The 12,620-nt window shown below is 37.0% G+C and overlaps 1 protein-coding gene across 2 annotated transcripts in view; it reads left to right on the plus strand.

The window, feature by feature from the left end:
- SH3PXD2A (SH3 and PX domains 2A) overlaps positions 1-12,620 on the plus strand; it is a 285,932-nt gene that overhangs the window by 79,506 nt on the left and 193,806 nt on the right. For both annotated transcript variants that reach the window (XM_058187650.1, XM_058187649.1), the window contains exon 3: positions 1,352-1,427. In XM_058187650.1, the coding sequence (XP_058043633.1) occupies positions 1,352-1,427 (76 nt within the window). The remainder of the gene's footprint in view (positions 1-1,351; positions 1,428-12,620) is intronic.

The raw sequence follows: 12,620 nt of genomic DNA on the forward strand, positions 1-12,620 counted from the left end.
AAATTTAAAATCTAAGCCAGTCCTGCACAGATGAATAAATGTGTCTTGAGCTCGCGACGGAAGGTTCGGAGATCCGGAAGTTGACGGAGTCCTGGGGGGAGTTCGTTCCAGAGGGCAGGAGCCCCCACAGAGAAGGCCCTTCCCCTGGGCGTCGCCAGACGACACTGCCTAGCTGACGGCACCCTGAGGAGTCCCTCTCTGTGAGAGCGCACGGGTCGGTGAGAGGTATCTGGTCGCAGTAGGCGGTCCCGTAGATAAATGTATGCACTAGATCAGTGGTCCCCAATCTTTGGGCCGCAGCTCTCTACTGGGCCTTGAGTTTTTTGGAACCAGGCTGTGGAAGTGGCGCATGCGCATATATGCATGCACATCCCCACTCACACATGCAGTGGGTAAAAGTGTGCACACATGCTCCATTTGTGCGAGTAGAGCCATTTCACAGATGCATTTGTGTGCACACAGAACCTTCCCCTCCCCCTGCCCTGCCAGTCCTCAAAGCCAAAAATGTCATGGAACTCTGCACTATGTTTCTAGCAATGTTGTTGTTTCAGTATTAGGTTTATTGTGATGCTTCAGTAAAAAGCAAGTCACCGAAAATTTGAGAGGATTTTCTTGTTCTTTTTGCTTATTTTGGGGTGTTGCTTAACTTTAATACGCATATAGATTAAACATTTATCTATCCTGTGACTAAATATTCGGCCAAATATATATTTGGCCAAACATTTGGCCTATATATTATGAATGTGCTGTATGTCATTTGCTATGACCACACACTGAGTTAAGCATGCAGAAAGTGTGTGGTCAGCAGGAAAGGGAGAGTCTTTCAGAAAGGGTGATACAACTTTAAACTTTATAAGAACACATTTTGTTCCAGCAAAGTTCAGCAATTTCAGTGAGTCAGTATTTCCAGATCCGTAAGAAACTTTTCTGCTTCATATATGTCTCTCAAGATACATGGAGAAGCACTGTCTTGTATGGGGGTATGCCAGCAACTGTATTTGATGCGTCATTGAAACTCTCTGGTGGTTCTGAGGTTCTGAGGTTGTAGTTTTTAGTAGGTAGGTGGTCTGTCTTAAATTGTGGGTGAACTAAGCTGGATTGTATTCCAAGAAGTAGAAAATGTCCAATATAGGAATTGTTGGAATACCAGACTTTAATTCTGTACCAGCTCTGATATAATTCAATTTGATTCTCAGGAACATGGATTCTGTCCGAAAGTTACATTAAAAAAAAAGTTCGTTACAGCTGATTTTCTAAATGTGTTATAATCAAGAAAGAGGCCATGCTGAAACTGGGTTTTGGGAAAGTGTATGGTAAATTATAGTTCATATTTTCAATATTTCTTTTGCAGATGCAACTTTTGGATAAATTCCCTGTTGAAGGAGGCCAAAAAGATCCCAAACAGAGAATCATCCCATTTCTTCCAGGTAATACCTTAGTGCCTATTTAAGTATTCTGACAGACAGATAGCATTAAAATCACTAGGAAAGAATGGAAAATTCTGCTTCAGGTAGAGATTAAATTTTAGGCAGGTTTTTTGATGCAATGCTAATTCCTAAATTGCTGTAGAAATTGGAATATAGAGCAGAATATAAAACCAGATCCACAGTATCTTTTGTTTAGTTGGGAGGATGATTTTTAAACTTGGTTTGGGGCTGGTTCAGTGTGCAAAAAAAAAGCTATGTTTACAACCCATTTACAGGATTTTATGTAGTTAATAGTCAGGAAAAACATTTTGAAATTATGGTGATGAGTTCAGTGAAAAATCTCTATAGCAAAAAAGTACACATCAAGATATTCAAAATAGTACTTTAAAATGGAAAAGTATTTAAACCTATGGTCTATATTTAAAATAGTGTATATTTTATAAGTTTGGAACAATCATGGCAATTCCAAAAACATGTCATATCAGAAAGAAATAGTAGGACATATTATAATTATAGATTAAACTAAAGCAGATAGATACCAACTTTTGCTTTCTAGATTTTGCAGGTCTTCCATCACTGGGAGACTGTATGGCAAATGATGATGATTGAAAGTGTACTTTAAAGTAACTGGGTAGCCTTGTCTAAAACAATGCCAAACTGGAGAGAGAAACACCTGGAAAGCATCTGGGTCAATAATGTGAATTCATATTAGCAGGTTTTCTGGAATTACCCACATCAAATTGCCATTGTGGGATAGAATCCATGCAAGAGTTCAACTGATTCCAAGCAGATATCAAAGGTAATTGGAAATGTCTTCCAGTGGCTAAAACCCCCACACACATTAAAACTAAATTAAATTAAATTAAATTTATTTATGATCAGTGGTCAGCAAGGTGAAAATACAGAAATAATGGCTAGATTTTGAACAAAGCAGTGCACTGGTTATGTAAAACCCAAAAGTTAAGATTTAAGAAAATGGGAAAAATGAAAAATTAAACAAGATACAATGGAATAATATAAAAAAAAATAAATTAAATTGAAATTAAGTAAAGTAAAGGTATATAAAAGATAAGAAGGAAAAAAAAACAATGTCAGAACTCCATTTTATGCCTTTTTATTAAAATTGCTGTAGATAGAAATTTAGCAACTCTGTTGGTGCTGGTGGGGTTCAATTAGCAAATTAGAAATTAACCAGCTGTCTCTAGTTACAGACTTGTGTTGTTGTTGTTTTGTTAGAAGGATTAAAGGTATGTCTGCATGTAAATCAGCATAGAAATGACACTGGATAAATACATGTGGAGGCACAATCACTTAATGAATGGCATCCTACTATGCCTCCCATTTGGAATTGCTGAGGATAAGACTCTAAAATGAACCATAGAAAATTGTGCTGGCAAACAAGATTGAATAAGTAGTTTGCAGGTATAAAAGATATCCAATTTGGAAGTGACTACTGAAGCATTGAAACTAAAGGATGCAACTGATGAGGGTGTAGTTTCTTTTGGCCCTCCCTTCATGGTTTTATTATTTCTGCATTGCTGTGGTTTAACATGCACATATCCTTTTAATTACTCATGCACAAAAGAAGCTGATGTGTACCTGAGAATTTCAGTGATTCAAGCCAACAGCAATAGTAATATTAATCTCCTTTATTTATTTCTTAATTTGCTGAGTAAAGAAGTGTATGTTATTGCAGGCTGCTTCATTAAGAATGGTTTCATCTGTCTCTACATGATGTCCCTAGAAATTTATTAATCCCAACTACTGGTACACATAACAATTGAGACCATATTTCTCTTGTTTTATTAGATTTTAGATGCAGTATGATAACTTATGTTGGATGCAGTATGATTTACTTCGACTTGCTGTAGTGAATGCATGTGGATTTGAAGCTCATTAAAAGATTAGCTTTTTATTTTAACTCAAGGGTAAGAACAAGTTATACCAGAGGGGTTGGAGAGAGAATGAAAGAAGCATGTAGAAACACAATGGCTCATGAAAGCTTGTCTCAAACTACTTTGTCTTCAGGAAAAGCAGGAATAACTAGTAGCTTCTAGACAAACAGAGCTTCAGTGCAATCCGGTATAAGAAGTAATGTCCTATGTCATTCCTAAGGTATTAATTCATTAATACCCATTTTTTAAAACAGGGACAGCAAGTTTCCTGGGCAAGTGTTGAAAAATACATATTGCTGTTCTGGAATTCCCATTCTTACCACTTCTAGTTTCCCAATAGGTATACATCTACGTACCTTCTACCAGTTATTACTGCTGCATTCTAGTATATCTTCAGTAGCCATTAATTAATGTTTATTTTGACAAAATGTTTACTCTTGTCACCATCATCTTGACTGGCTCCAGCTGAGTTACCCATTTCTCCTTATCTAAAGCTGTTTACTTGGCATGCATGTTTCCTTCTGCCCTTCACAGACTGTTATCTCAGTGTTGAACATCTGCTTTGCATGTCAAAGGTTTCAATTTCAATTTTTAGTGTCTCCATGGAGAACTAGGAAAAGTTCCAATTGGAAACTTAAGAGAGTTGTTTCTATTTAGTGGCTGGGTATACACCACAGATTGGATGAAATGTGATTAATTAGTTTGCGGCTAGCTAGGTTTGCAAATCTAGTGGTGCAAATCTATGCAAATCTATGCAGTTTGTTTATGATTCTTTGTATTTTACAAAACTAGGCAATTGGGTTAATTCACCATGCTGATATTATGAACATAACCTGTTTTAACAACATTGGAATATATGGATCACAAGTCAGCTTCTTCAAAGCAGTTTGGATTTTAGAACAAGCACCAATCCCCAAACCAAATGGATAGTTTGAAGAAGATAGTCAGATAAATAAAATTAAAAGCCCATTGATAACACACATGTTCTTTTTAAAAACTGGTTGTTTTTTAGTGGGAAAGAGGACTGAGAGTCCACAAAAGTCTTTTGACCTTCCCCAATATGCATACACTCTATAAATCTACAATATTCTCTTCTTTTCCTTTCTAGTCTGTTGGCTTTTGATTAGCAACTCTGTAAGAAAAATCTTATTTTGCATGCTGTAGCTGATTAGCTTGTAGTTCAAAATCTCTATAGAAAATCAGGTTCTGCCTGGCTGTAGAGGGCACACAGGCCCACTTTCTGTGCCTTCTTTATGCCAAATAGAATTTTTGTATGCATATGCACACCAGCATTTTCTGCAACAAACACTTGAAAGGGTTATTTGCAAGTCTTGTGATCAAACAAGTATGTCGGGATGCCAACGTTGCTCATTCTTGGCTTATCCTTTGGGTGGAAGTTGCTAAACAAACTTTCTGTCTGTGGTTTGTTTGTCATTATAAATACAGCAGTGTTATTATAAACAAGCCATCTTTTATCTTTTGACTTATGATTCTGAATGTTTACAAGAGGAACCATCCTGTAATCCAGTTATGAATGTATGACAAAAAAATCCTGGAAGATAGCCTTTCTAGCTTACCTTAACACTGGAACTAGCAGAAGTTAAATGGAAATGATAAGTTTACTCAGGTTTACTAAGATGCAGTAAAATACTAAAGCATTCTGACTTATTGTGTAAGTTGTATAAATAAATAAACAATATTTTTTCATTTTGTTTTAAAAAATCAATTTCTAGTCTGTAGAAGCTTGCTTTATTGAATTCTTGAGAAATTCAGCTTCATCCCAGTGCTGTTACATATACATAAGAGAATTAATTGTCATAGATGCATCCAATATTATATGAGATCAGGTTACCACAAAGTGAGAATGGTGAATTGCTTGAAATATTTAAAAAACTGTTGGACTAGTAATAGCTATCATACAATAAGTCAGAAGGCAGACAGCCGGTCTCCTATAATTGTAAGTCTTCCACAAACAATTGCAAACTGGTTGTTCAATGTGTTTTGCTTTTAGAATAATGAAAAACAGTTATGATAGATTACAGCACATAATTTTATGATTTGTGCAGTCACTGTTCTTGGTTAAAATGAAGAGCTAAATATTATTTCTGTAATTATTCTGGATCTCCAATAAAACAGCTACCTGATGACTTAGGAACAAATACTTCTGTATATTCTATTTATAAAGCTGTCTACCGCAGCTCATGACTCTACGTTTCAAATGAAATCCTTTCATTGTTTCCTTCTCTTTTCCTTCAGTTTTTTTAATTTCCATTTTAATTTCCATAATAGTCATTAGCAATTTTTTTTTCTGTCACAAAGGTCCCATGGAAATTTCCCAGCAGGCAAAACTGTACTATGACTTGGTTCTTCTCTTTCCTCAGTGATAGGACTTATAATTATGATGTCAAATGCTACAAGTGTTCAACACAGTAGCCTATAAAAAATGAAGACCGGAAAATTTCAGGATATTATTTCTGAATACTCAATGTTTCCATGGAATTTTAAAGCCATTGAATTTTAAATCAGTTGCAATTTAAACATGAAGTTTAAAAACACTAAAAATTTAATACCTAATTCTGGAGAAATTTATATTAATCTTGACTGGTTACTTATTTATTTCTTATAGGCAATTATATGCCACCCCAATCTAGCAACTCTGGGAAGTATAAAAAACATTAATATGCTATATACTGTAATTTGTGTAGCATAATCACCTACAACAAAGTCTGCTTTAAGAAAATGGCTTTTGGATCCATACAAAATGTACCAACACAGGAGCTTGTTACATAATTTGGGGATCATGACTGAGAAGCCTCCTTGAGGGGAAGGAATCTTAAGAAGACACTATATAGGATCAAGCAGGACAAGCACAGTCATGTTAATAAGACAGACTATGATATATTCTGGTGCCACATTATAAAAGGCTTTATAATTAATAACTGGCACTCTGAATTAGTGCCAGGAAACCAATGATAATCAGTGCAGTGACAAATGGTGGACATCCCCGCCTTACATATTGCATTTATATTAGTTTTAGCTTTTGCCTGTCTTCTTAAGGAACTCTCATATAGACTATATTGTAATAGTCCAGTTGTGTGGCTATGCTGGGCTGAGTTACATCCGTCACAGTTGCAGGCTCAGGTTGGACCTTAACTGAGTACATCAGTCTAAGCTGGACAAAAACTCTCTGGCCATAGCATCCACTTATAGTTCAATCAAGAAACATAAAACCAGAATGGTTTCCAAACCTATTCTTTCATGCAGAGTACTGTTCTTTCTTAAGCAGCCATTAGAACTGAATTTTCTAGAAGACCAAATTGTTTACTGATGACCAGCACCTATATCTTTTCACTATTCAACCTGAACTTCTTTTCCCCATCCCATCTGTGGTAGCCACAAGCCACTGTTTCACAACTTTTATAACATCTTCAGTTAGACCTGGGGTGGCAATGTATAATTCAGTAGCATCAGCATACTGATTAGACCTTACCTCAAGCCAATGGATTGCCCAGGGCTTTCATATAGCAATTGTTTATATACTGCTTCATGGTGCTTTACAGCCCTCTCTAAGCGGTTTTACAGTCAGCATATTGTCCCAAACAATCTGGGTCCTAATTTTACTGACCTAGGAAGGATGGAAGTTTGAGTCAACCTTGAACTGCTCAGAATCAAACTCCTGGAGCGAGCAGTGAGTTAGCCTGCAGTACTGCATTCTAACCACTGTGCCACCTACGGACCTAAGGAGAATACAACTGAACCCTCCTGCATTCTACGTTGGAGCAATCATAGGCTCAGTGATTCTTCCTGAGGCATAGCAGCTGGAATCATCCACTCAGCTTTTGCTCTCCACCTTCAATCATTGCAGATGGTCTAGAAAGATACCGTAGGCTAAACTATTGGATTCTGTACAGAAAGATGGCTTTTTCAAGAAAGATATACAACTTCCTCTTTCCAAACAAATGATATCACACTATCCCTCAGAGAGGCATGAACTCCCTTCTGAATATAGCCACATAAATCTCCTGCCCAGTTACCTGAAGGAGCCAGGATAGGCATGTGGAGCCAGGTGAGGAACTCATGCTATGGAGCATTCTGTGGTCTTCCTAAGGTTCCTTAAGCTCAAAGGAATCCCAGATCTTAATATAAGATGTAAGATGTTACCCTCTTTTATTTCATGTGGCTCTCACTAACTATAGTCAGTGTACCAGGGCTGTTAAACTTGCGGCCTGTGACTTGGATGCATCGTACGCTGGCCACGGTCACGTCCAGTTTAGCAAAGGGGGAAAAAGTCACTATAAGTCATATGACGTCGTGACAATGTGAGTTTGAAATCCCTAGTGTAAATAATTGTACTATGCACGTCTCTAATTTTTAGCTGTTAGTAACACATGTAAATAAAGAGAAGTCAGATGAACAATATCACTGTGAATTGAGTAAGAATATTTCTAGAATTTAGGAGAATAATGGAAAGATATTTGAAAGTTGAGGCTTTGAGAGGGAGGAGGAAACAACCTTTAAAGATTGTTTCCTAAATTGCATTGTGAGTATAGTAAGAGTAAGCAGAGAGGAAATTGATCAGGAGTAAACAGGATAGAGCTATGATGAACCCAATAACCTGAATTCCACATTTCCTTGCACTATACCATGAGATTTTCCAAATGAAATGAAATGCTTTACACTGGCAGTGGTTAACTCATAATTCTGGGTGATCTCCAGATTCCATGAAAATATTAATTACTCAGAAACATTTTCCCCCAAACCTATCTGTTTGCCTCAGTTTTGTCTATGCTCCACCCAAATTCTTGCAACTGACAACAGCAATAGGCGAGGACTGCTATGACGCTGGGAACTGCCCTAGTTTAAATAAGTCTGCAAGAACCTGAATAACTGCAAAGAAACTTTTTTCCTTCTTCAAGACGTGCCTGGATTTTGCTTCGTCTCTCATTCACAGGAAAAGCAAACTGCTAGTCAATGAACTGCATCTCAGGTGGATATGCATTATATATACTTCTTTTTAAAAAATGGGAAGAATAGAGCAACTCAGGCAAGACACGTGGGCAGTCTTTAGTTGCACAAGAAGCTTTCCAAATGTTATCTGCATGGCAACATTATCTAGATGGTGTAAATAGTTATTTGAATGCTATCTTTTTCTCCTGAGATTGGATTGTGGTGTTTTTCAGGTTTCATATCAGCTTATCCCTTGCTGACAGAACTGAATGGGATGTTATTAAAATACTTTTATATTTTGATAAACAGTGCAGCATAGCCAGAGCATTTCTTTTCCTCCACTGCATAATTAATATTTTAAGGAGACCAAGTTTTCGGTTATTTCAAACTTTATAAAAGATTCAACATTTTCAAAACAGACTGTTTCAGGTTAACCTCTAAAGTACTAAATATAATATCTGTGTTTCCAGACATAGTGGAAAACCATTTATTGTGCATTCCTAGGTACAAAGTTTGTCTCAATGGGGTGGTAGAGTACTGCTCTGTCCGTGACTTGCACTTTCCATTTTTTTCCCTTCAGGTAGCTACCATAGTCTTTGGAAATGATGTAGGGGATCAACGAGTTTCTCTGCTTCCAGACTTCTTTCTGCATTAACCCAATAATCTTTCAGAATACAAGCCTAGACAAGTTTATACACAAGTCAGCTATCCTGAGTTCAAGGTGTTAGTGCAGTCTTAGTTACACATTGACTGGTTGTGAGAGGAATATATACATTTCTGCTCTTAATGTTATATTGATAGATTTTACAGTGTGGCACTCCTAAGATAGGACAGTGCCTAAGATAGTGTCAAGCTTTGCGGTAATGTTTGTTATTAAGATGAAAATCATAAATTAACTTTAGGCAGTTTCTTTTGTCTCTGCTCAGATATTAATACATAGTTCTAATATGTATTTTATATTTCATGGATTATTTATTGAAATATTCTGTTATTAACTATGGGTTATTATAATGCTTCATATCAAGAGAATTTCAAAATCCGCCCTGAGTCTTCGGAGAAGGGCGGGATATAAATGCAAAAAAAAAAAAATGGAATACAAGAAGAAAAATGTTAAACATATAAATCTTATAATGTTAATATCTCAGTATTTAAATATATAAAATGAATAAAGAGAAAGTGTGTTGTGTTCAAATTAATATTCAACATTTATATAAGAATGTTCCTGGTTGAAATAACAGTAGTCTTGAATTAGATCCAATTCAGTCTAAAGAGATTTGGACATATTTGCCAGTATGATTGGATGAGTGGTTTTGACTGAATAGGTCTGGACTGATTTGGAAGGTTGAATATTTAATGGATAAATTTTGATCAAATCTTTAAAATATGCTGCAATTGGCATCTTGCAAAAAACTGTAGAAAAAGTGTCATGGAGAAGACCCCCTTTTAATAATGGGCCAATAGCAATGTGAAAGTTGTGCTTCAATCTGCAAAAAGTATCTTAGTGACCACATGCTATATGTTTTTAGTAATCATACAAAGGAAGAGGCCACTTGCCAAGTAACTCCCAATTTAATCAGGGCTATATGCCAATTATATGGTAATTATATGCTAATTTGAAGTAAGATTGCTTCAGCACTGGAACACTATGTGCATGTCCAGGACCCATCAATATTTTGATTGCTGCATTTTTGGCTCAGAACAAAACCAAAAGTAGTTCCACATACTGTAACATGCATAGATACGCAATATTTCTTTCAGATGTTCAGTGCAACACTCCCTTATTGCTAATAGGGTCCATTTCTGCCAAAATTGTGACATTTGAAGTTGGGGAAGGTATTTGATCTTCTTCAAGGACAAATGGGAAGTGACTCATTTTGTAAAGCACCAGAGGTAGTAATCAAAATTGATTGGGAGGAACAGCATCTTCTGGGATCTAGACCTTTCGTGAAAGGCTTTCCTGGAAGCTGCTAGCACAAAATACATATAATTTCATAGATCTGTTCAGAAAATTCCACAAGATTTTTGTCAGTTTGTCTCCTGAATAAAATATTTGGAAAGATTGTTTAAATATTGATTATGTGTTAGTGTAAATAGATATACGGGTCTGGCTGGGGAGAAACAGGCTCAAGCTCAATCCCTCCAAGACAGAGTGGCTGTGGATGCCGGCACCCCGGTATAGTCAGCTGCAGCCGCGGCTGACTGTTGGGGGTGAGTCATTGGCCCCGATAAAGAGGGTGCGCAACTTGGGCGTTCTCCTGGATGGGCGGTTGTCTTTTGAAGATCACTTGACGACTGTCTCCAGGAGAGCTTTTTATCAGGTCCGCCTGATTCGCCAGTTGCGCCCCTTCCTTGACAGGGATGCCCTATGCATGGTCACTCATGCTCTTGTTACCTCTTGCTTGGATTACTGCAATGCTCTCTACATGGGGCTCCCCTTGAAGAGCACCTGGAGGCTCCAGTTGGTTCAGAATGCAGCTGCGCGGGTGATAGAGGGAACTGGTCAGACCTCCCATATAACACCAATCCTGCGCAGACTGCATTGGCTGCCTGTGGTCTTCCGGGTGCACTTCAAGGTGTTGGTTACCACCTTTAAAGCGCTCCATGGCTTAGGACCGGGTTACTTACGGGACCGCCTACTGCCACCGTTTGCCTCCCACCGACCTGTGCGCTCTCACAGAGAGGGACTCCTTAGGGTGCCGTCAACCAAGCAATGTTGGCTGGCGGCCCCCAGGGGGAGGGCCTTCTCTGTGGGGGCCCCTACCCTATGGAACGAGGTTCCCCCTGGACTTCGCCAACTTCTGGACCTTCGGACCTTTCGCCACGAGCTTAAGACCTATTTATTTATCCGTGCGGGACTGGCATAGAATTTTAGTTGTTTTTAGGGTTTTAAATTTTTAAATTAGGTTTTGGGATTTTACAAGTACTTTTAGATTGGGCTAATTTAAATAAGTTTTTTAATTAATATTTTATTCTACTGTATGTATTTGATTGTTGTTTTTATTTTGCCTGTTCACCACCCTGAGTCATTCGGGAGTAGGGCAGTATAAAAATTCTAATTCTAATAATAATAATAATAATAATAATAATAATAATAATAATAATAATAATAATAATAATAATAATTATTATTATTATTATTATTATTATTATTATTATTATTATTATTATTATTTTATCCACAATCATCTGCCCCTAACTGGTCCTTGGGATTGTTCCAATAGTGTTCTCATCACCATTCCAATCTCTTGTTGCTCTTTGTCTTCATCACTTTCTATCTTTCCCAGCATTCCCCAGAAAGTTAGTCTTTGCATAATGTATCTGAAGTAGAATAATGTGATGCCTTAGTTTATGAGGAAAGTGTTTTGTACGTATGGCTGAGGTATGTATGTGTATATATGTGTAGGTGTATATTTCTGCAAAATTTTAAAAGATTTGCTGTACCATTTTAGCTGCTGTGATAAAACTGTCTTTTGTCGATGTTTAAAAAAAATCGTTATAGAAAATGTAAAAAATATTCTATATTTTATATAGGAACATATTTCCTCTAAGCATACAGGGAATGCATATTATATTAGAAGAAAATGGCTACACTTTTGTGATGTCAAAATGTCGGAATGTAAAATGAGATAGGAGTATCTGAGTAGAACTTTCTCTGTCCAAAGATATTTTTAAAACTTGACTTTTGTACGGTTAGAAGACTAAGTTGTTGTTGAAATGTCACAGGAAAAAAAATATTTGTGATGCTACTGTATTATGTAGTCTTGAGGCTTGTGGTTCAGGAAAGAGATAGTTTAGACTAGGGGTGGGGAACTATGGCCCTTTTATGACTTAGGGACTTCAAATACCAGAATTCTCAAGCCAGCCATGCTCAGGAGTTGAAGTCCACAAGTCATAAATGGCCCATAGTTTCTCACCTCTGGTTTAGGCAAATGGAATGAAAGAAATCCAAACCGCTCAGTTTCTTCAAACGTGAATAACAGAAGAGACAGAGTGTTTGTTCTCATTTTAAGAGCTAAGGCTGTCTAGGTGTTAATATCACAAATTCTTGTCACAGGCAATGTAATCTAATGAAGATAAGATGGATTCTTCAAAAGAGCTAAATTTAAACACTGAGATTGTGGGAAGATTTGTTTTGCTGCCAACAGCATTGCTCTTTCTTTCAGCACGTAGAAAAATGGGGGAAGGCGTCATATGACAAGTCAGGCCCAGTTAAACTCCCTAGGAACTTTTGTAGCTCTTATTATGTTAATGAATGTTGTTCATCTAGAATAGGAAGGCATGTTCATAAACTGGTTCGTTTACAATTCTTTCTATTGTATTTTTATATTTCTTTTCTAATGACTTTTTTCAT

This window comes from Ahaetulla prasina, chromosome 6 (assembly GCF_028640845.1).
Source record: "Ahaetulla prasina isolate Xishuangbanna chromosome 6, ASM2864084v1, whole genome shotgun sequence".
In the NCBI taxonomy this organism is placed as follows: domain Eukaryota; kingdom Metazoa; phylum Chordata; class Lepidosauria; order Squamata; family Colubridae; genus Ahaetulla; species Ahaetulla prasina.